Source organism: Coptis chinensis, chromosome 3 (assembly GCF_015680905.1).
Source record: "Coptis chinensis isolate HL-2020 chromosome 3, ASM1568090v1, whole genome shotgun sequence".
Lineage (NCBI taxonomy): Eukaryota > Viridiplantae > Streptophyta > Magnoliopsida > Ranunculales > Ranunculaceae > Coptis > Coptis chinensis.
The window spans coordinates 784,810-808,870 of record NC_141458.1 but is presented as its reverse complement, the minus strand read 5'-3'; the positions used below and the strand labels follow the sequence as shown (position 1 = coordinate 808,870).

At 37.0% G+C, this 24,061-nt stretch overlaps 1 protein-coding gene and 1 pseudogene across 4 annotated transcripts; one reads left to right on the top strand and one right to left on the bottom strand.

Moving 5' to 3' along the window:
* Window positions 1–326: 326 nt before the first annotated feature.
* Window positions 327–11,102, top strand: LOC147507043 (zinc finger CCCH domain-containing protein 64-like). Of its 3 annotated transcripts, none has more exons than XM_086599767.1 (9): window positions 327–731; window positions 808–916; window positions 1,008–1,127; window positions 5,264–5,381; window positions 7,342–7,787; window positions 8,043–8,328; window positions 9,099–9,195; window positions 9,917–10,062; window positions 10,813–11,102. In XM_086599767.1, exons 1-9 carry the CDS (start codon window positions 362–364, stop codon window positions 10,846–10,848), a joined length of 1,728 nt encoding a protein of 575 aa, XP_086455893.1. In that variant the 5' UTR covers window positions 327–361; the 3' UTR covers window positions 10,849–11,102. The 3 variants fall into 3 exon arrangements, with proteins under 3 accessions (XP_086455893.1, XP_086455891.1, XP_086455890.1); XM_086599765.1 differs by having other exon boundaries at window positions 335–731; window positions 832–916; window positions 10,830–11,102; XM_086599764.1 differs by having other exon boundaries at window positions 339–731; window positions 10,830–11,102.
* A 7,766-nt stretch (window positions 11,103–18,868) lies between these two features.
* On the bottom strand, window positions 18,869–22,603 carry LOC147507042 (protein SABRE-like; annotated as a pseudogene). Its single transcript, XR_015217523.1, has 5 exons — window positions 22,394–22,603; window positions 21,657–21,924; window positions 21,411–21,582; window positions 20,930–21,311; window positions 18,869–19,673 (listed from the first exon to the last, which is right to left on the bottom strand). The product of XR_015217523.1 is annotated as a protein SABRE-like (transcript).
* Window positions 22,604–24,061: the final 1,458 nt, after the last annotated feature.

Genomic DNA, 24,061 nt, shown 5'->3' with positions numbered 1-24,061 from the left:
AAAATAGGCAGATTACTAGTTAATATCAAGGAGCCAAAATCGGCCAAACCTTCATTTACTCTAGACTTAGTTAATCAAGTGAGCGGAGCAAACGTTTTGGGATGAGAGGGATATGTGTTCAAAATGTCATTTGGACATTTGGTTGGTTTCTATCTGTCCTCATCTCTTCCCTTCATCCCTCTTTCTCTCCTCTCGTATGGCATTATACTAGTTAATAAAGTTAATAATGTGTTGTCTCCAAAGTCCAAAGTAAACTACCCACTGGGTAGGGCTTGGGTGTAGGGCTTTGTTTTATCTGTGAAGTCCACAGTACAAATAGGGTAACTTGAGCTTGCCACTCATTTCTCACATTCACTTCAACATGGCTTCTCCTCCTCCTCCTCCTCCTCCTCCTCCAAGAATCCTTCTTTGTGGCGACGTCTTCGGTCGACTCAACCAACTCTACAAACGAGTCTCAACCGTAACAAAAGCAACCGGTCCATTCGATGCTTTATTCTGTGTAGGCCAGTTTTTTCCCGACTCTTCTGATGATCAATTAAACGAATTAATGGACTACATTGATGGGAGATCTCAAATCCCTATTCCTACTTACTTCATTGGTGACTATGGGTTTGGTGCTGCCAAAGTTCTCTCTAATGCTCGAATGGAGAATAAAGGGTTTAAAATGGATGGGTTGAAGATTTGTAATAATCTTTTTTGGTTAAAAGGCAGTGGCAAATTCACTCTTCATGGTAATTTATTAATTCATATATATTTACATTTACAAAATTACTTATTTATTTACTTTTTGGTGTTGCTTATTTGTAGGGTTATGCATTACTTATCTATCAGGTAGATGTCCATTGTACAATCAGGATGACATTGATGCACTTCGAGCGTGGGCGGAAGAGCCTGAAATAGTTGATTTGTTTTTAACATATCCTTTTCCATTTCCATTGTTTAGTTATCGTCTTTTTTGTGTAAACTATGATCAAGAATTATAAGTAAATTCCTTGACACTTTATCACTAATGAATGGCCAAGTGGTGTCTCAGAAGGAGCTGTTGTAGGAGAGGCACAACATGAAGTTACAGATTTGACGTGTACTGATCCTGTCATCTCGGAGTTAGTTGCAGATATCAAGCCTCGGTAAGCTACTATGATAAGTAATATATATTTGGATCTGTAGAATATAGTTGTATTCATGCAATGCTAACCTTGTCAGCTCTTGGACATTTGAAAAAGGATTCCAGATATGAATAGTTTTGTACAAGTTATCCAAATTAATGCCCAACGTTGATGAATTTCATTTTGATACTTTGTCGAAAATTGAACTTCTTCTACTGATCAAACAAAACTGTTTGTGAATTGTTAGGAGCATGTTCTGTTGCTAGGCATCCCTATAGCTTATTTTCTTCTCTTTTTGCTGTTCCTAAAGGAGTGTTTGGCCAATTAGAGATGGTGTTTAAAGGGCAGTAGTCAGGATAAGAAGAAGATTCATTGCGTTAGGTGGGAGACACTTAGTCTTAGTATAGGTGGGAGACACTTAGTCTTAGTAAAGAAGAAGGCGGTCTTGGGTGTAAGTATTTCTCTGCCATGGGAGAAGCATTGCTAGCAAAATTGTTGCAGAGTTATGGAGAAGAAAAGGAATATCTTTGGAGGAGGGTAATATTCAATAATTATGGGGATGGGGAGAGTGAATGGAAAACAAAGCAACCTCGGGGTCCTTATTTTATTACAATACGGAGGATCATCTTCTAAAGGGGTTATTCTCCTACATGGAGAGAATGGTTCCATATCTTTTTGGTATGACTCATGGCTAGGAGAGAGACCACAGTGTGAAAAATATGCTATTATCTATGATCCCGTGACAAACAAAAATGCCAATGTAGGAGATTATGCTAGAAGAGGTGTGAATGGGAGGTAGTGGAAAGTTACCTTGAGGAGTTTAAACGGTTGTGCATAATCTTGTACCATAATATCTTGCTAAGTGGGGATTACCTTTTTGTAATTTTTGGAATGACTGAACTAACTTCAACCGCTCATAAGAATATAAATAAATAAAACACCATTTGGAGTCTCAAAAAACAGCTGCATTTGTTGAATTGCCTTTTAGAGAATCTACAGTGATCAGTCTTTTATTTCCAGTACGTTCTGATGCAGGCATACAGAGAAGACCTGCATCCTTTTCTTTTCGGTGAGAGACATTTATCCTCTCTCTTGCTTGGAAGTCTTTTGGAGCTCGTCATTTTTATTATCTTTGGTTATGGGTTTGATCTTAGGTTATATGGACACGCCATATTTTGAAAAAAATCCGTGTCGGATACGTGTCCATGTTGGACACATATTGCATGTAATTTATCTCAAATTTTGATATTTTGCTGTGTCCGATACGGAGTGTCAATGTAACCTACGCACTTTGATCCAATGGGTCTCACATGGTATCATTGGAGGCGAGCATTCAACTCTACCCAGTTTACATTTTTTTTTTATTATAGCCTCAGTGTCTGGCATGCTCTTCCTCACGTTGCAATTCCAGGAACTGCAACATTACCTGATTCTGTTTTGTTGTTTTGTCCTATATATTTTCTATTAATTTCTTTATATGTTCTAAATGATTTAGAATACCTTTTAAAGAAATTGTGGTGATATCCAGTTTTCTATCGATTAATCAGTTGTTTAGGTGAGGCACTGATTGTTTTTGATGCTATCTAGGTGACGACTTTCATATCAAAGTGAATAATTGTATCAAGTAGAAATGTCTTATGACATTATACAATCAATACAGCTTGTATTATGAAAGTAATAGCGGTAACTTGTGGCAAAACTTTTTAGGGCAACAATTTTTTCAGTAGTGGCATAGCCAGGGCCAAAAGTGTGATTCAAATTCTAATACATAATGTGATTGCAAAAAACAAACGTACAACTTCTTGTTTAGGTGAGGCACTGACTGTTTTTGATGCTATCTAGCCATCTAGGTGACTTTCATATCAAAGTGAATAATTGTATCAAGTAGAAACGTTCGTGAATTGTTAGGGGCATGTTCTGTTGCTAGGCATCCCTATAGCTTATTTTCTTCTCTTTTTGCTGTTCCTAAAGGAGTGTTTGGCCAATTAGAGATGGTGTTTAAAGGGAAGTAGTCAGGATAAGAAGAAGATTCATTGCGTTAGGTGGGAGACACTTAGTCTTAGTAAAGAAGAAGGCGGTCTTGGGTGTAAGTATTTATCTGCCATGGGAGAAGCATTGCTAGCAAAATGGTTGCAGAGATATGGAGAAGAAAAGGAATATCTTTGGAGGAGGGTAATATTCGATAATTATGGGGATGGGGAGAGTGAATGGAAAACAAAGCAACCTCGGGTCCTTATTTTATTACAATACGGAGGATCATCTTCTAAAGGGGTTATTCTCCTACATGGAGAGAATGGTTCCATATCTTTTGGTATGACTCATGGCTAGGAGAGAGACCACAGTGAAAAATATGCTACTATCTATGATCCCGTGACAAACAAAAATGCCAATGTAGGAGATTATGCTAGAAGAGGTGTGAATGGGAGGTAGTGGAAAGTTACCTTGAGGAGTTTAAACGGTTGTGAGTTATCTGATTGCATCAACTTTTTGGGTACTATTTATCAAGAGGGGGATACATTTGGGGAAGAAGATGGGTGCCTCTGGAGGGGGGATAAAATGAAAGTATTCACGGTGAAATCTTTTCATAGGGTCTGCCACGAATTTGGTGAGACAAGTGTTGAGACTTGAGACCTCAAGGGATTATTATAGTGGATTTCCCTATTAAGAGGAATTGCTTGCCTTATATTCTTTTGAAGGTGTCATTCTTTACTTGGATGACGTTTCTAAGGAGGGTTCATTCCATAGACAAGCTAATTGCTAAAGGAACATTAATAATGGATGCTATTTTTGCATATAGATTGGAGAGGATGTGGATCATGTCTTCATCTGGTGTTCTTTTGCTAAGAAGATGCTGTAATTATTTTTCGCTTTGTCAACAATCCTTGGACACCGCCAACTAGGATCGAGGATGCACTTGATGGGGCATTGGGGGGTTTATGAAACACGCTCTATCTTCAAAATAAAGGTCGATTGCTGAGCACCTACCTAGACCAGTATTTCGGGTGGTATAGAACAGAAGAAATCGTAGCCAATTTGAGCAAAAAACTTGGGGAACATTTAAAGTCTTGTTGGAGATCAAGGAAGTACTCTATGATTGGTCCAGGACTCTAGGGGTGGCGGACTTGAAGACCTTAAGATTTCAAGACTTCGTGGTTAGCTGGGAAAACATTGTAGATCAAAGGTCTTTCTTTTTCGTTTGGGGGTGTGCATAATCTTGTACCACAATATCTTGCTAAGTGGGGATTACCTTTTTGTAATTTTTGGAATGACTGAACTAACTTCGACTGCTCATAAAAAAAAACAAAAAACAAAAAACAAAAGCCATTTGGAGTCTCAAAAACAGCTGCATTTGAATTGCCTTTTAGAGAATCTACAGTGATCAGTCTTTTATTCCCAGTAGGTTCTGATGCAGGCATACAGAGAAGACCTGCATCCTTTTTCTTTTCGGGTGAGAGACGTTTATCCTCTCTCTTGCTTGGAAGGCTTGTGGAGCTCGGCCATTTTTATTGTCTTTGGTTATGGGTTTGATCCAATGGGTCTCACATGGTATCATTGGAGGCGAAATTCAACTCTACCCAGTTTACATTTTTTTTTTATTGTAGCCTCGATTAATGCGGCATGCTCTTCAATCCGCGTTGCAATTCCAGGAACTGCAACATTACTTGTTTTGGATCTGATTATGTTTTGTTATTTTGTCTTATATGTTTTCTATTCATTTATTTATATGCACACATGCATGTTCTAAATGATTTAGAATACCTTTTAAAGAAATTGTGGTGATATCCAGTTGTCTATTGATTAGTTGTTTAGGTGAGGCACTGACTGTTTCTGATGCTATCTAGGTGACCACTTTCATATCAAAGTGAATAATTGTATCAAGTAGAAACGTCTTATGACATTATACAATCAATACAGCTTGTAGTATGAAAGTAATAGCGGTAACTTGTGGCAAAACTTTTTAGGGCAACAAGTTTTTCAATAGTGGCATAGCCAGGGGCAAAAGTATGATTCAAATTCTAATACATAATGTGATCGCAAAAAATAAACGTACAACTTATATGCGCTATGTCTTTGCTTTGAGCTTGCCCATAATGAACTTAAGTATTTTTTTATTTCAGATCCTATCGTTTGAGTGTGCACTATCTTGTACTCTACAGGTATCATGTTGCAGGTACAAAAGGTGTTTATTATGCACGTGAACCATATCTTAATAATGAGGCTGTTCATGTAACCCGTTTCTTGGGTCTTGCTCCTGTTGGAAACAAAGATAAACAGGTAATTTATTTATTTTTATTTCTTTATTTATTCATAACACACAATAAAGAACTCGTATCATTTACAGTTTTGGATAATTCCAAATGTAGCATTAAATTTATAAAATTTTATTGGTGCTAGAATTGCATATAGATATGTTCTGTTTGTAGAGAATAATGTCTTTTAGGTGAGCGGCTGCAAGGCTGCTCATTCGATACTTTGTTTGAGGAAACTGGAGAGATGTTGATACATTTGGTTTACTGCATGTAGTTGATGGCGGTCTGTAATTATATTCCAAGATTCTTTTCTCGTTGTAAAATGATATAAGAAGTTTTTTTGCGATAAATGCAAGAGTAATTTTACTTGCAACTAAGTTTCTGAGCTTGGGAAGCCCGACTTTCTTTTTCACCCTTCACAGTCCTTCCTCGTAAACACTATGGAACTGCGACCAACACGACACCTCCTTCACACAAAAACTCTCTCTCTCTCTCTCTCAGATGGTTGCGAAAATCTTGAAAAGCAGGTTTAATAAATCACTGATACGGGAAGAGATTCCAACAGTGGAGGCTCTCTTCTTATAAAATTCTCAGTTTCATTTTCGTTAGCTACTACGCTTTTCCTCATCCATGTTTCAAAGAATACATGTCAACCACATTGTTTTGGAAGTAATCTCTCCCTCTCTCTGAATGCGCCATTTCTTTGGCCAATTAAACCTGACCCACCCCACCCCCCCCCCCCCACACACACACACACAAACCCCAAAAAAAAAAAAAAAAAAAGAAAGAAAGAAAGAACCAACAGTAAAGCTACATCAGATAAAGTACTTGTAGCTGTTGGGTATTTTTTTTTTGTTGGGGTGGTGGTGGTAGGTCTGCTTGTCAAAGCAAAGACGTTTTTGAAGACACCTCAACACTACTGTTTAAAGAATTGGGGGGATCATGTCTAATTGGCCAAAGTTGTGGGGGGTTATGTCTATAAAACTCTTTTTATTTTATTTGTATATAGTTTTCCATATAGATATGTAGACATATGTGCTTACTGGAAAAACTGATGCCTATTCTATGGCACAAAATTTTGCATGTTTGTTAATAAAACAACAGAGGTTGCAATGTAGAAAGTGATGTCTTGGCTTACGATTCTTGCTTAACCTTGTATTTAGTTCAAAAGCGATAATTGATATTTTTATCTCCAAAACCGTTATGTTCTACTTTACACTAATATATCCTGTACAATTCTTGTTTGAAGAATATCTCTTGCAGTGTAACTTTTTTTTTTTTTTTGGGTGTACAACTTTCCTTTTCCTTAGCTCCTTGCTAAGGGAGTTCAATGTACAATACAACAGTCCAATTTGCATTAGTGGTACGTTTTTTTTTTATATCAATAGAGAATAAGAAATTTTGTTTGACAACTTAGATTGTTTGAAGGGAGCAAACTACTCTAGAACCTGAACACGTGATTCTGGACATTGTACTGGTCACTGGTAAAAACTTTGAAATATCTGTTAAGAATCGGTGAACAGTATTAGAGTTAATATCTGGAGAAGTTCTTAGATATAGTGTGTCTTTCTATCGATAAATGGGAACTGTAGCCTGGGATTATTGCTCCTGCTGCTCCCTAATAGTAAGCTGAGCATCATACATCATCTGCAAAGTTGTCCCTTGAATTGGACCTTTGACCTTTACAGCTTAAAGTATTTATTTTCGGAGAGGAGGCAGACTTGTTTAGAATGAATGTCCGTGTTTAATGATTTCTATATTTAACTCTTTAAATCATCTGAAGTTTTTACTTTTTTCTGTTCATAATTATGTGAAATTCGTGATCTTATGCTTCTGCATGCAGATTTTCCAATTGTTAATTGGAAGGATACTTGTTTATCTTATCTGTAGCGAACATAATAGTGTCCTACTTTTTCTGCTACTGTCACTTGGATATAGTTTGAAGATGTATTGTGACTCTTAGTACGTTATACCCTGCTTCTCAGAAATTTATTCATGCGATTTCTCCTACTCCAGCGTCCAACATGTCCGGCACGGAAATTTCTATGAATCCCCCAAACACGACCTTTTCTCCATATTCACATAAAGAGGGTGGAACTCATGCTAAAAACGTCTCAAAGAGGCCTAACAGTGGTGTTTCTGACACACAATATTGGCGCTATGATGTCTCACAAAAAAGGCAGAGGCATGGGAGTGGGAAGAATGAAAAGTTGTGTTTCAAATTTGTTTCTTCAGGTTCTTGTTTACAGGATGAGAAGTGCAACTTTCAGCATGACATGGATGGGAGGGAGCAGTTTTTGAGAGGTGTTTGCTTTGATTTTCTAAACAAAGGAAAATGCGAAAGGGGTCCTGAGTGTAATTTCAAGCATAGCTTAGTTGACATGGCTGAGGAAATTTCTCATGGGAAACAAAGTTCTAAAAAAGCTAGCAGGTAGGTTTGGTATTGTAGAAACTGTTATACATTTGTGTTCCTCCAGAGCATGTTGGGGCAATTGACAAAATGGGATATTTATTTTCTGTCATGTTCTGTTTGACATCTTGAGCCATTTTGTATTGTAAAGTGATCATTATTTTATTCCAGCACCATTCTTATGTTCTAAAAAAGTTGTAGTAATGTGGATATTTCAGTATAGTCATGCCTTGCCAATCCATGTTTTAACCTGCCACTTCTGCCATTAATTTTCAGGTCTAAAGAATGCTGGTTCTGTTTGTCAAGCCCCAATGTCGAGTCACATCTTATACTATGCATAGGAGAAAACTTCTATTGTACACTTGCTAAGGGGCCGTTAGTCGAAGATCATGCATTAATAGTACCTATTGAGCATTCTTCTAATGTTCTTGATGTAGAACCTGAAATAGAAAAGGAGGTAGAAAGATTGAAAAAAGCACTGAATATGTATTTCAAGAGCCAGGGCAAGGAAGTTGTCTTTTTTGAGTGGGTTTCCAAACACATCGGTCATACTAATATTCAGGTAAGAAGATCTTCTGTCAAGTGTTTGGTTAGAAAGTGCTTGTATTAGTAGTTGATTGCTTATATATCCATGCTAGAGAAAGCAAATGTTATATGTCCTTTTAAAGCTGTTGTCGGGTTTTTATTTCTTTTTGGGTGGGGGGCGGGCAAAGCAAGTTGGCTTGCAATTTTTTATTTTTATTTTTGTATTACTTATTTAGTTATTTTTTGCTGGTAGGATGTCCATTTATATAAATATGAATTTGCCCTTGTAAAGTTTAAAGAGAGCTGTTGGAGGATGTTCTCCTGCTCGTGTAGATAATCCCCACAAAATCATTGCGTTTGAAAAAAATTCACACCATATTTCTGATAAAATAAATAAGTGCCACCCTAATAATAGCTTACTAGTTGAAGAACTAATGATCGTCTGTTTTCTTTGTGAACTTGAATAGTCATCTGGTGGGGTTAGAAAATTCATAATGCGATGGTATTTTGAAATCCATTTTGATGCTTCTAAGCTGAAGCAGAGGCAGTATGAATTAATACACATAGCCTATGAGTCTATTTATCCCGAGGGTTAATAGGATTATTGGAATTTGCCCTAACCAATTGCTTGGATACATGCAAAACCTTTTCAAGTGGCCTTATACACAGTATCAGGGGGGTTACATTCACAAACTGACAGGCTACAAATGTTAACTCTCCAAAGCAAAAGAATCACTCTTTTTATACTATTGCCATATTTTCGCAAATTTGTTGAATTCGTGTAAAAACAATTTGTAACTTTCGCAGGCTGTTCCCATTCCTGTGCCGAAAGCATCTTTAGTCCAAGGGGTTTTCACTTTAGCTGCTGAAAGAGTAGGATTTAAGTTCGTAGAAAGCAACTCCAGTGAGTTACCTTGTTCTTACTAGTTCTCGTGCAGTGTCCCTAGTATTCTCATGGTTTAAAATCTCATCATGATGTCTTCTTTCTTTTTTATGATGTACACTTTCTTTTCCTGATAAGCAACATTTATTACTATTACTATTATTATTACTTTTATTATTATTATTACTTTTATTATTATTATTATTTATTTAATTTTATCATTATTAGTTTTATTATCGGTAAGTAATAAGCAATGTTCACTTGTTAATTTGTAAAGCAAATGAGTATATTAAGTTAGATCATTATAGGAATAGAACAAACCTTAGTGAGATTTTTTTTTTGTTCTTTAAAAAAGAGAAAAAGAACCAAATAGAAAAGGCTCAAGATATGTGAGGCCTCTCCCACAGTAAGAAAACTCCAACAATGAATAGGACCACAAGTTAATAGTTAAACCAAATGCCTCAAACTTTCTAGTCGTTGAAGAGTCAGACAGTTACCCATGTTGAAATGTAGTTTGACGCTCTGTGATTCAATTCTTTCTTCTTGTCATATGCTTTGCTACAGTTCCTAAAACTTCCAATGACTGTGGTCTGTTGGCCAACTAAGTTTTAGTTAAGTAAACAACTTTGTAGACTGAATTGTCTTCAATGCAAAGGCAGCTCTACCAAGCCTCATCTCAATAACATACAGCATTTCCTAGATTGCCATGATCTCACTTATATTCTCTTGATTCTTTTTGCAGACAAAGATACATCTGAACGGAGATTTTTTTTGAAAATACAATCCAGTAGGAAAGTGAGTATTTTCTATGTGGAACTTCCAGACGGAACACTACTATCACACTCAATTGAGGGAAATGAGAAATTCCCAGCGCAATTCGGACGTGAGGTATGCAGATCAACTTATCCTTCTTATACTCATTGATGTTTTTTTGAAGTTAGAGCTTATGCATATCAACTTATCTTTCTTTTCAGATTTTCAGAACCTCTAATGCATCAATTTTTTTTTATGCTTTGCTTGTTCCCATAGAGTTTCAGAACCTCTAATCATCAACTTACCACACAACGCAAGCAATATATGTTTTCTGAGAGATATACCTTTCTTCTTTCAGCAATACACTGTTCTGAATACTATTGTTAGAAGTCTGCATTGATCAGCCGGTTTCAGCTAAAGCCTTTGGGCTGAAATGCCGAATCAACAAATTTATGTTGTTGGTGTGAATTATCTGGATTAACAAATTGAGTGTAAATTTAGGAATGAGGAGAATGAGTTGCACCAAATATTGATGTGAAAGTGACCTTGAAGTATTCAATTGTGGGTCAAAACATGATGGTGGACAAAATCAGGACCTCGCGTTTAACTGTGTTCCTTTTTTATCAGCCATCTCACCATTTGGAGTCCGGGTGATGGGCTACTTTTTATTTTTGTCGCATCTTTTTGTTTTTTTTAGGTGGCATCTTGCTCTTTAGATGATAAACCTTCAACATGCACTCGAGTTAATCATGAAATTGGCTCGGAAAAGTGGAGTGTATTTGTGAATACTGATAATGTTTAGGATGTCTCATTGGAATAGCTCTTGTTACTCCTTTTTTTTTTCCTTCTTGAGAACAATGGATTGGACATACTAACATATAGCAGCATATCCTACATTTCAGGTTTTGGCAGGGTTGTTGAACGTACCAAATAGGGCTGATTGGAGGAACTGTAAGCTTAGTAAAGAAGAGGAAACAAAAATGACAGATGCTTTCAAGAAGCGATTTGAAAATTTTGATCCATTTCGGTGATTTTCTCGGAAGATGTTGCAACAGATACTCGCTATACCATCTTTTGTAATCTTATGATGGAATGTATGAAATCATCCATACTGCATTTTGATTGACGAAAATGTAAACTGGTAATAAGTATGCGCTATTGCACCTTCAAACGCAGTGACTTAGTGTTATTTTCCTAAAAATAGGGCGCGAAGCAAAGTAGAGCTTTACAGTTTGTTTGTTGATTTGCTGAGTTTGTTTTATTTGATGTTGAGCTATAGTGAAAGACATATAGAGAAGAATAATAAACTGCACTTTGAGAAGAGTAGTGCGCTACCCGTTACATCAAGAATTCATCTAATTACTGCCTCTTGACATGGTGCGAGTGGTGGTAGATGGTCAACCAACACTGGCACCATGGCTGGAGGCAGTAAAGTGGGTGAAAAACCGATTCTTTATATGTTAACACCCGAACTATTCATGTAGTCCTCTGCCTACTGCTTTGTACCCTCTTGACATGGACAGTGGTAGTTTGTCTAACAATTCGGTTTTCAACCCATGGTTATGATTGATTAACTAGTTCTCCATCCGAGTTTGCTTTCTCAATGCTGCGCCGGTTCATCAATAGGAATCAGATAAAACATAAGCTCCAGGTCAAGTTATCAACATAAATGCCTAAACTCTTAGAGCTCAAGTGAAATAAAAGCACACGTTTATGTAGGTTCTGTGTTCGAGAGTGTAATCAAGAGGAATGTATTAAATTAGTAATAGGTTAATATCATTGGGTTCCTATTTGTATTCGATGTAGGTTAATTAGTAAGGTTTCTATTTTGGAGTCTAACTAGAATTAGGATTGTGGTTTTTAATATAAAGGCATCTAGGCCTTCATTGTTAGATGGTTAGTATCGAATATTAATTCTAAGAGAATTTAGAGAATATTTCTTCTTGTTGAAGGTCTAAACCCCAGTTTTAGGTGTTTCAAATTAATTGATGTTTATTAGTAGTTGAAGCTTCCACCAGCAATACATGTCTGAAATCATTGTATTTTCATGAATGGTTTTGTTTGGACAACCATTAAATAATTTATTTTCTTTGTTGAACTGTGACAGGCATCAGATGTGCAAGATGTGCAAACAGAGAACTCAGGGAAGAATCCTTCAAGCTCCAAACATCAGTAGGTTACAAGTACCAGTCATGGTAAGTTCCTGTGCTCACTAAACTAATTTTTTCCGTTACTCTTGAAGTTGTTGGTAGTGGAGCAATGTATGTTTGGATGCGCCCCTCTCATTTGGGTTTCTAGCATATTTTGACTAAGTATTGTGGCATGATAGGGATAGGTCGTATAGTCCTTTCGTAACTTCATGCCTAATAGCAGATATACATTTTGAATTGTTGTTTTCATGTTACGGAATGAGTTGCGGACTGCTCATCATATTTTCAATCTATATGTTTTTTCGTATTGGCTTCAGTTGGAATTTCTAAAAGGATAATACTAAGGCGTCTTATACTCTGTTGGATATTTTAGTCTCGTCTTAATGTAAAGTCACATGTATTGGCATTATAACTAAAAATTTCGGTCATATATTTTGTTATTGGATCTAGGTTAGCTGATAAATGTTTTCTGAAGATTGAGAGTATCGATAGTGCATACGTCTTGTATTAGTAGTCTAGTAATTGAAATTGTCAATTTAGTAAAACACATAATTTTGTTGTTCTTTTTCCAGATTTGCCAACTACATAGGGTGATTGCTTTTTACCAGATTCCATGAGTACATATGATGATTGTTCGTGTTTTTTTTCCGGAGGATTGTTCTTTTATCAGATCTTCTGAGTGTGCGGAACTGTAGATTGTTCTTTTACTAGAGGTGTTCTTATATTAGATTCTCTGAGTAGACAGGAGGTTATTGCAAAATTTGGTGGAGACTTATTTCATCAAATGTACTTTTGCTTTGGATTTTTCAAGTTGTAAATGCACTTGCACTCAAGTTTCATATAGCATACAATATATACATTTATATAGTAATACAAAAAGGAAATGGGGTTAAAAGAAAGAAAGAAAAAACCCTTTTTATTGGACTCCTGATACTGCAAAGGAGAGAATCAATTTTGCCAAGGGTCTTATTCTTAATCTTTGAGATGCCCTTAAAACTGTGTATGTAAACTTAAGTGTTGAAACATTATCTCCTGTCTTCCCCCGATTCTCCTAAACAGAAATGTGTTTTCTCCTACACCAACATATAGCAGGTATACCAAAATGAAGTCGCACAATAACTAGATTTTCCCAAAATGGACCGAGAGAGCGGTTACAGGTTTTGGCAGAACGTAATGATGATCTCAGAACACCCACTCTTTCTTTCAACACGCAAGTTTCTGGGAACTTGGCTCCTGTTAACAAACATTTATGCTTCGACTGGACATTGGAATGAGGTAACTAAGATGAAAACAATAATCAAGGAAATGAAATTGAAGAAAGCCCCTGCAATGAGTTGGATTGAGGTTGATAAAGAGGTGGAGACTTTCATGGCTGGAGATTTATCACATCCGAGGGCAACAGAGATTGATGAAGAGCTAGAGCGTTTAAGCGAAAGAATTAAGGTTTTGGGTTATGTTCCTGACACTGGATTTGTATTGCAGGACTTGAATGAAAGGAGAAAGAGAGATCCTTGAATTATCACAGTGAGAAGCTGGCCATAGCCTTTGGGCTCTTGAATAGTAGAAACAAGACTACTTGTATCAGGATTTTCAAGAACCTTAGAGTTTGTGGTGATTGTCACACGTGGATAAAGTATGTATCCAAGGGGTGTAAAAACGGCCCTCAAGCCCTCCGCCCGCCCGACCCGACCCAGCCCATAGACAAAAAAAAAAAGCAATTTAAGCCCGTGATGCATTTGAGGAGGGCAGGGCCCCGACCCTCATGTTTTGAGGGGAGGGTAAGGGCCTAGATATGGAAACATGAGGCCGGCCCTCTAAAACCCTCACAAAGTCCGTATTAAGGCCCTCATTGATATTTAGATTTTCTAAACAAAATTACGTATAATACCCTTAGGATTTTAAGTTTTACTTATTATTATTAGGTAGAAATGTAAATTTCAAGTATAATAGTTGATATAATGAAGTCTTGTAATGAAGGTTCTCTCTCAGAATATATATATTGTTAGAATATATAAATATATTCTATAGGATACAACCCATTATATGGATATATCTCTATCCTATATAATATATTCATATATTCTATCATTGTATATGTTAATGAAGTTTGATAGGTTTGAATTTTTTGTAATGAATATGTTAATCAGGTTAATGAAATCGATAAAACCAAATATGTTAATGAAGTCTAAACAAGTTGTATTCAAGAGTTTTGAATAATTGACAAGTTATGATGCCTACCCATGGACCGGCCATGGTTTTAAAAAGGTAGGGGGTGATAAAAAGCGGGGCTGCTAGCCCCGCCCTCAAACCATAAAAGCCCTCATGATTGAGGGGCGGGTCACTCCGCCTATTTGATATTGAGGGGCGGTCGAGTAGGGTCAAGCATGAAAACTCAGCCCTTAACCCGCCCCCCGGCCCTCATTTTTTGAGGGCCAAATGAGGGCGGCCCAGGGCCGGTCTAATTATACTTCACTAGTTTACTATTTTTTTTGTAATTTTTTTTTGTAATTTTTTTTTTTTTTTTTTTTTTTTTTTTGTAATTGATTTAATGATATGTATATAAGTATACAAAACTAATTCTTATATCTTTAGAAAAAAATAGATAGAGATGGTGGAAGAGATGATATTCTTAAAATATCTACATTTTCAATACTTAACTATGTTGTTAGGTTGGATTTGCTTTATGTATGACTTATATACATATCATTAAATCAATTACAAAAGTGCATATATTATATTATGTTATAATTTATCCCCTATTGAAAACTAATTTAATAATTTTTTTTATACAATTTAGATAATTATAGTATAATACATAAATATAATGTAAAATAACAAGAAAATATGGTTTTCTTTTAGGGTTTACACAAATATATAGTATAATACATAAATTATCACCTCTATTTTGGGTTTACACAAAATAATTATAATTCACTTTTCTTTTTATATTTGAACTCTTTTACTCAAATTACAAAATACCTCATATGATATGTGGTAAACTACTATTATTAAACATTATTTGTAGTGAAAATATTTAGTTCAAATAGGGATAATTGTGGTACCTTACATATATAATGTAAAAAAATAAAATATATCTTATCGAAAAAAAAAATACTGAGGGCCAAGTGAGGGGGCTTGGAAGGGGCCAAATCTTGGGGCCGGACCGTAATCCTCAGACCTTTTAGCCTCGCCTAACAAGCATGAGAGGGTTTGACAAATCACCAAAATCTGTGAGGGCCAACTTTTGAGGGGTTTTGACGCCATTTTTTTGAGGGCCGGGTTGAGGGCCTGAGGGCCAAATTATCACCCCTAGGCTGAGGTGAGGGCAAGGGCTGTATAATTCAAGTGTTGGCCCTCACAGGCCCGACCCTCATAACATAAGGGTTGGTTTTAGGCCGCCCCTCAAATCATATGGGCTTTATGATTTGAGGGCCGGGCCGGGCCAGCCTGGCCCGGCCCGTTTTACACCCCCTATCTTCCAAAGCAGTTGGAAGAGAGATAATTGCTAGAGATGCAAAGCGATTTCATCATTTAAGAGAGGGGATGTGTTCTTTTGGAGATTATTGGTGAACATTATGTCTAATTTACTTAGCAGCCATTTTCTCCTTACACCGTGTACACTCCCAGAAATTGTCAAGAAATACAATGCATCCATAATAATGGAGCCAAAGCCTGATTTTTTATTCTTTGTTGTTCAAACAATCATACTGATGTCCTGCTATTTGGAATCTGAAAGTACATTGATGTGCAAAGGAGGCAACTTCTGCTGTATATACTAAAACGATGAATACAAGGGACTTGAACTCAGGTGCTTTCACTTAATCACCAGGAAAACAAACCACTATTAGCTTGTGCAGACGAGCAGCCTCCTCAGTCTGCATTTATTTCTGTGATGCTCGGTGACATATCCTCAAATCTTGATCCAAGGCCATCACCAAGTTAAACAAATTGTGGCATTTCGACTTCTATATATCTTGTAATCAATGATATACCGCTCAAGATTGGTGCAGATCACAGTTAAGTCCCCCTTGAGATAAATGCAGTTTGTAGTCAGTTGTATAATACTCCGAGAGTGTTCACCATGTAGAGCCCAACCTTCAGATTAGCACCTCCAACTGAGTTTAGATTGCAGTCAATTATGCTCCCAGAATTGCTAATCTTGTAGAGCCACTGTACTCCAATGCTTTGAAGAAATTAAACCATGGAGTTTCTCTACTCATTGAAGTCCTCATAAGGTGAGGATCCACTTGAATAATCGCGTTCAAACGATGTATTCTCCATTGTTATATTTGTAGTTGCTTTTTTAGACAGGTTTGAGTGTAGACGGTAAATAGGAATATAGGATCATCTTAGTGAATCATTAGAACTATTGCAGAAACTTTGCTGTATGAAACTCCGCTTCACATGTCAGGGTTTTGGGTTTACATTTTTCTTTAATTTTCTCTATTCTGTTTATGTCTTTATGATATGATATCATATATATTCAGTTGCCTTATTTCTGTTAAATCGTTACCCATAACTGCTCATTTATGAACTCGAACTCCAGGCCTCCTGGAACAACCTCCAATGTCTTGGCAAGTGATCCACATGACATAACGAGTAAAATCTAGAACCCTTTCTAGGACACAATTATCAGGCTGAAGCAGTAATGGCAGTAGCATTTGAGTGTCCAGCACCCAGAAATCGAGCCAAGAAGTGAAAGACCATAACAAATATGCCATCTCAGTCCATAGGCAAAAAGATGTAGTAGCTCGTGAGTTGAATTCCTTAAAACAGAAGAAAATTGTTCAATTTAGCTCTCAGTTTAACAAAGAATTTAAAAACTAATTCAATGTCCAAAAAAAACAGCAAGAAGAAAGGTTTTGCTTCTGGACAGCACCAAAGAACAGCTCACACATACAAGAGAGTCACACTGGTTTCTTATTTCTGCTTCAACTTCAAGTAATTAAATTAAATTAAATTAATTAAATCTAACCACACATTCCTATTTCGGTCACTTCTCTTTCTTTCTCTCTCTCATTCTTCATTACCGTTAACACAAAACACACAGAATTAGAAACTCGTCTCTTATTTCTTGCACTTCAAGAAACCCTATTTCCCCTGCATTACTAGTTTCCTATTTCCATTCCAATAACCTCTCTACTTTTCTCCCATTCCTTCATTCATTCATTGCTTCCTTCATAGTTAACTCGTCTCTCAACAAGCGTTCTTCTCTCTTTTGCCTTGTTACTGCAATTTATCTCTTGTTCTCAGATGGGTGAACTGGATAGCTATTGGGAAGCTTCTTTAACTCTTACTTGGGATGAATACGTTGAGATTACGGAGCGCAAAGTCAATGGCCTATTGCCTACAACAACTTCATTACAAAGATACCAAGTAAAGGACGGTACTGGAAAGAAGACAGTGACCGATCCCCCGGCAAAGAGAAAGAGAACACAGGTTACTAACAGGCACATAACAGAAAAGAAGCTAAAGACACTAGTACAAGTGACAAGAATCAAGTTTGTCTCAAAGGCGCCAGTTAGTGCAATGCAATTCAAGGGGAAGAACAATGCTGTGACTCAAGAAAAGCCAGTAATGCCGGAATATATGATGGAAACAATAGCAAGTGTTGGAGGAATAGACATGACATGGTTGCAGAGGAAAAACGTGTTCAAGACTGATATAAGCCGTGGAGAGAATAGGTGGTTGTTTACAGGAGATATTGAACACATCCTAACTGAAACTGAGAAGATTTGTTTGATGGGTGATAAAAACAAGGAATTGAAAGTGTCGATTGTCGACAATCTAGGTGTGTTTCCATGCCTAACTTTCAAGTATTGGCATGGTTTTAAAAAATTTGTTTTTAAGACTGAGTGGATGAACTTTGTTCAACGTCATGGGCTGACTCGACCTAATCTCCACGAACTTCAAATCTGGTCGTTTCGAAAACAACAAGAACAGAAACTCTGTTTTGCAATTAATGTCCAAGAAAAGAATTGGAGCAGCGAGAGTAGTGGCTACGCATAATGTGTTTATTAATTTCTACTATTACAAATTCATTCCTTTGATTATTTTCTGTTTATTTAGGTTGAGGTTGTTGTCCCTATACAGGTATTCATAGTGTTAGATTATTTGTTTTTTATCTATCTCAACTCTCAAGTCAACAAGAGTTATTATTAGGATTAGGACTTAATAGTCATCTGTTAGTTGTTGTATCCTATTTTAGGGATTAGTAGAGTTTGGAGTTTGATTGTTGTTTTATAGGCTTCTCTCAATTTTTTTCATATACATACTTATTGTCCTGTTTCTGAACTAGAATTGACAGCAGTTTTCATTTCCACTTTTGATGCATTTTTTATATAAATTCCATTCCCCAAATTTACAGTTACAGTAAATGGAAGCAGTCTTTGTTGTTTTTCAGGTTTGTTTCTTCGGTTTTGATCTGTTACCTGAAAAGAAAAAAATAAGTGTTTCAACTTTTAACTGCAGAAAATGTTAGATTGACATATATGAAGTGTCCTATTTCTAGACATTTTTTAAAATGTATTCACTACTACACGTAATTTTCGCAGAACTTGAATGAAAAAGTGAAGAGAGATCCTTAAATTATCACAGTGAGAAGCTGGCCATAGGAGAAACAAGACTTGTTGTATTAAGCCAAAACTCAGCATTGGCAACGACACATCTTCACGTATCCTAAAGATCGGTTTGGCTTCCTCCCTTCTGTGGCATATCTGCAGAAACCAAATATCTGAAAACCAAAGCAGAATACTATTGCAATTTGCTATGGTTACTAAAGTTTGACCGGTAATAAAATAAATAATGTACATATTGATGCTCATCGTTGATTGTATTTGTCTATGGTGCCCTTCAAATTTTTCAGAGTATAAATGTTGGCACTATTCAGACTGAAACTGGTGAACAAGATTTCTTCTATTAATATACACGCGTGTATGTACACATAAAAAGATACAAAAATGTTGACCCCAAAAGTTCTTCAGGTTGGAGTCTGAAAGTACATTGATGTGGCAACTTCTGCTGTATAGACTAAAACGATGAATACATGGGATTTTAACTCAGGTGTGCTTTCACTTAATCACCAGGAAAGCAAACCACTATTAGCTTGTGCAGACGAGCAACCTCCTCAGGGTCTGCATTTATTTATGTGGCACTTGGTGACATATCCTCAAATCTTGATCAAAGGCCATCACCAAGTTAAACAAATTGTGGCATTTCCACTCCTATACATCTTGGAATCAATGGTATACCACTCAAGATTGGTGCAGATCACAGTCAAGTCTCGTACACCACTTGAGATAAATGCAGCTTGTAGTCAGTTGTATAATACTCCAAGTGCTCACCATGTAGAGCCACTTTTGCCCAACCTTCAGATTAGCACCTTGAACTGAATTTAAATTGCAGTCAATTATGCTCCCAGAAGTGCTAATCTTGTAGAGCCACTGTACTCCAATGCTTTGAAAAAATTTGACACCGTGGAGTTTCTCTACTCATTGAAGTCCTCATAAGGTGAGGATTCACTTGAATAATCACTCTCAAACGGTGTATTCTCCCTTGGCGATGGTGGAAGGGACTCAATCTGTTGAGAACCTGTACCTGTAAAAGTGAAGACACACATAAGGAAGAGAAAAAACCAACATAATCTCCCAATTTATGGCCATGCATAACAATTTTACGGTAACACACTAATACATACTCTAGCCATCCCAAATAAGTGAAATCATCCCATGCAGCCACCCCGACCCAAAAAGTGGACTTACACGAGGATTTAAAGGCTCATTTTTGGTGGGTATGTTCTTCCTATCATGGAGATCATATCCACAAAAAATAAGGTCATTTAGTTTTCAAAAATCAAAACACAGGAATGTCTCACAGACTATACCCGACCAACTTGGTAAATGTCTAGTTCTTGTTTTATAAAATATTTTTGTATCTAATTTTACACGCCACGTCCAAATAGTGAGATAATGAATGCTACAAGTCCAAACTGCATAGTAACAAGGACCTGCAAATGCAAGAGGTGCCTTACGTCTTTTTCTACTTTACATGGACATGCTATATTTTAAAAATAATCCGTTTCGGTTACAACTCCACAAGTCCGTGTCGTGTGTATGTGATCACACCTCAACTTTTGATATTTCACCATGTCATACACGCCATCCCGTGTCAATGTAACTTAGTGTATTGCAGGTGCCGACTAGCAAAGTCGGTAAAACCTTTGGGTGATGATACCATAGGTCTGGGGATCGAACCCCGCCAGCATCAAAGAGTTACTGATCTCATTTAAAACAGGCTTACCAATAAAAAAAAATGATGGAAATGTCCTTCTATGCTATGTACTGAACTCTACTGTAACAACTTTGTTTTGACGTATCACTACAGTTTTGCTCACTTACCGCTGCTGTTTGGGTGTGTGTGTGTGTTGAGGGGGGCCTTTTATATTCTACTGCCATCCCATGTGGGACTATATTAAACATCTCAACACGTCCCCTCACAAGTGGCGCTACTTACCCTAATACGTGCACATACTTAGTTGTTGGGGAGTAAACGGGCCTTTTGCGCCAAATACAATAGCTTGTTCCAAAACCATCTAAAACTTTGGAGTATCCAACTCAAAACAAATTGGTGATGAGTTGAGATGCCCGAGGAAGTTTTATACTCTACTGCAATGCATTAGACATTACATCTGCGACTCTACTAAACATCTCAACCAGTATGCAACTAGGAAATGGTAATGATGGTCACCTTCGTTACCCCTTTCTCTATTACATCCTTCTACAAAAATATAATAGGAAACAAAAGGGAAACATGAGACTCATTAGAAACTTGAGGTTGAGCAGCGAAATTCAAACCTTTTTGTCCTCTTGATCTGAACTTTTTCGTGTGCCGCCTAATAAGTCTCCTGGCTTTTGTTATGGTCAGTTGCCTCGCAAAGGGAGAGAACTCGACATCGCTATCGCTCCATTCGCCATGAAATTCACTATCAGCATCACCTCTCATAGTCCTCAAGACAAATGCCTTGGCCTTGCGACGCTGCGAATTGAAAAGACCCCTTATAGAGGTCACAAATCCATCACCTGCTCCATCGCTTGGCCTCTTGAGCCAAGATATAGGGAACTGATCAGATTTTCCTGCCTGGCCATCATCACTGTCACTAAAATTGAGATCGCCGTCAGGAATAGCATTTCCACTAGGTTCCCTTTGACTGTGAGCTTTATCTTTGAACTTCTTGCCCTATACAAATACCAAGAAGCAACATAATAAAATGTCTTTAGGTGAGCTAGAGAATGAGCCTTAACCAAATTTCATACTATAAGTTCATATGAAACTTGCCTGCATTCCTGTTACAGATTTAAGGACACCCCAAATTATATGCTTCTTAATTAACTCGTGAAAACAATCTCCTCCAGGTACCAGTAAATTCAACACGATGGAATGAATCCATCAGTAATCTTAAATCACTCACTGCAAACCTTGACCCCTCATAAATCACCAACAATTCAACCTATAAGATCATTATGAAATGAGTTAATTAAACTATATTTCTATTTGAGAATCATCAGTCTGACTTGAACTAACCTGACTTATCTTGATATTGTGAAACTCCCTCATCTTTCGGGCTCTTGCTCGTTTCTCATCATGTGATTTTCCAACCTTTTTTTCATCATGGGAAGGTAAGCGGACCACTTCTCGTAGAGATGCTTGAAGAATGAACATGTAAAACTAGCTCATTAGCCACAGTCTCCGCAACATTCTCTTCCCATGTTCTGTCAAATGAAGATGTACGCCTGAGCTCTGGCGTTGAACCACAGACTATATTTGCTTTTAGGTTTTGCAACTTTGAGGCCTGAAAGCAATAAGCCAATACGTAGGAGATAACAATTAATTTTGTCTAATTGATGTCTTAAGAAATTAAAGAACTCAGTTGTGGTGTTCATTTTAACTTTTCACACAAATGGGAAGTCGACATTGATACCAAACAGACACAGAAACAAATGGTTTTGTCTAATTAATGTCATAAGAAGAATAAAAAGGATAAGCAGTTACATCTTTTAACTTTTAACACAAATGGCAAGTCTACTTTGGACCATTGATACCTAAAAGCTGTTAGTTAATGGACAAACAAAATCTCTCAACTAGAATTCTTACCAAGTTATTACAACTGACATGAGAATGAAATGTATTTGTTGACTGAATAATACAGTCGGTTTAGGTCTCAGTCCAGGAGGATTGCAAAGCATAGTACTGGGACTCAATCACCCGGAGGTAAATCCACAATAACTCAATATTGGACAGAAGAGCTCTGGAAAACCTACTTGGGAAGCATCACCATGAGTTGAAGACTGATTCGTGACAGCACTAATTAGTGGTATTGTAGAAGCACTTAATTTGGCTGGACCCTCAGATTCTCTGGATGAATGATTGCCTGAGGAGGCTTCTTCATGGACAGGTGCACCTTTCTTGACACGTTTTGAACCAGCAGTGGTTGAAACCTTCCAGACTTCCTGCATTTTCAAAGTATGTCAACAGTTATTATGCATTATAGAGCGTTAGCAGACAGAGCAACCGGAAAACTATGCAGCTTGCCTGTCGGCATTGTGAATCCTGTTCTTCTTCAGGGAAAAAATATTCCCACATCATTCTATACATTGTTTCAGTCAAATGTATCTTCAGTGGGTAGATCACTACCTACAACGGTTCAAAAAATAGACACTTTATGTTATAGAAGAAAGACAAGAAAGTCAGTGTAATTGCCCTCGCAACAAAATCTATGTATCTACTATAAATATTTACTGAATCCACTCTTCATTAGATGTTACCAAGACGGGTGTTTAATAGCATTTACTAAAACAATATCATCATGCCTATTCTCTAACATCTAAATTTCAGCATATATTTTGGGAATTAGTACTTCCAGTAGACTATTGATGATTTGCTGAGACTGCTGGAGTGATGGTTCTCTACTTCCTTATAATGCTCAGTGCCTATTATCTTCCTTTTTCTGATTAATAATATATGCCTATTAAATGTCGATGTAATTCCAATTGGGAGATCAGTGCTCCTTTCATGTCAGTCTTGTGATAGATCACGTAAATTTTCATAGCAGTATGAGAATCATAGCCATCCAAATAGAATCAGATCATCAGAAGGCATTTGACATCCAACCAAACATTTAGACGTGCCGTTAACAACAAAGCTTCATCCTTACTGCTTGCGGGATCAGTGGAACTATTTTGTCTTTAAAAAAATTTGTTGTTCCGAGACGCCAGCAGAGTGAAGTGAATGCAATTTTGCTATTCAACTCTTTACTGAACCCTTATGTTGAAGAAATACATCTTCAGAGTACTTTCTACACTCTACAGCTACCATGAAACCTAGTTCCTTCAAAATGGATGATGTATATGAAAGCATGCTTTCCAGTTTCCAGGCTCCTAAGGAAATCCATAATATGCAGAAATAGTCCAAAGGAAATTTTGGAAGATAAAACAAAACCAATATTAATTTTAAGAGAACACTTGGAAGACCTGAAATAATTCAAGAGGAGAGTTTCCATCTTTCGTAGCATAATATTGTAATATTAGTCCTATTGGGCCCAACCTATGTACACTGTAACTCTGTTATTATAAATAGAGGATCGGTCTCCCTTTGAGACCTAACTTTTACTGTTTCTCTTTCTACATGGTATCAGAAAAAACAGGAAGAGAGAAGTAAGGAGATCAAACCCTAGTCACCACCCTAGCTGCCACCCCCTTCCTTCTTCCCTCGGCTCGCAATGACGATATCATACCGACACTGTGCCATTGAGTCGCTCATCCGAAATTTTGACTTGTGCTACCTTCTACTATTTTCCGGTGGGTTTCCTTTTTATCCGCTTTTCCGGTAGGTTTCCGGCAATTATAACTTTTTTTCTTACATCAAGGTACTATTCTTTGCACTATATCCCTTATCATGACGGATAACGACTCTAAAGGTACGGATGATGT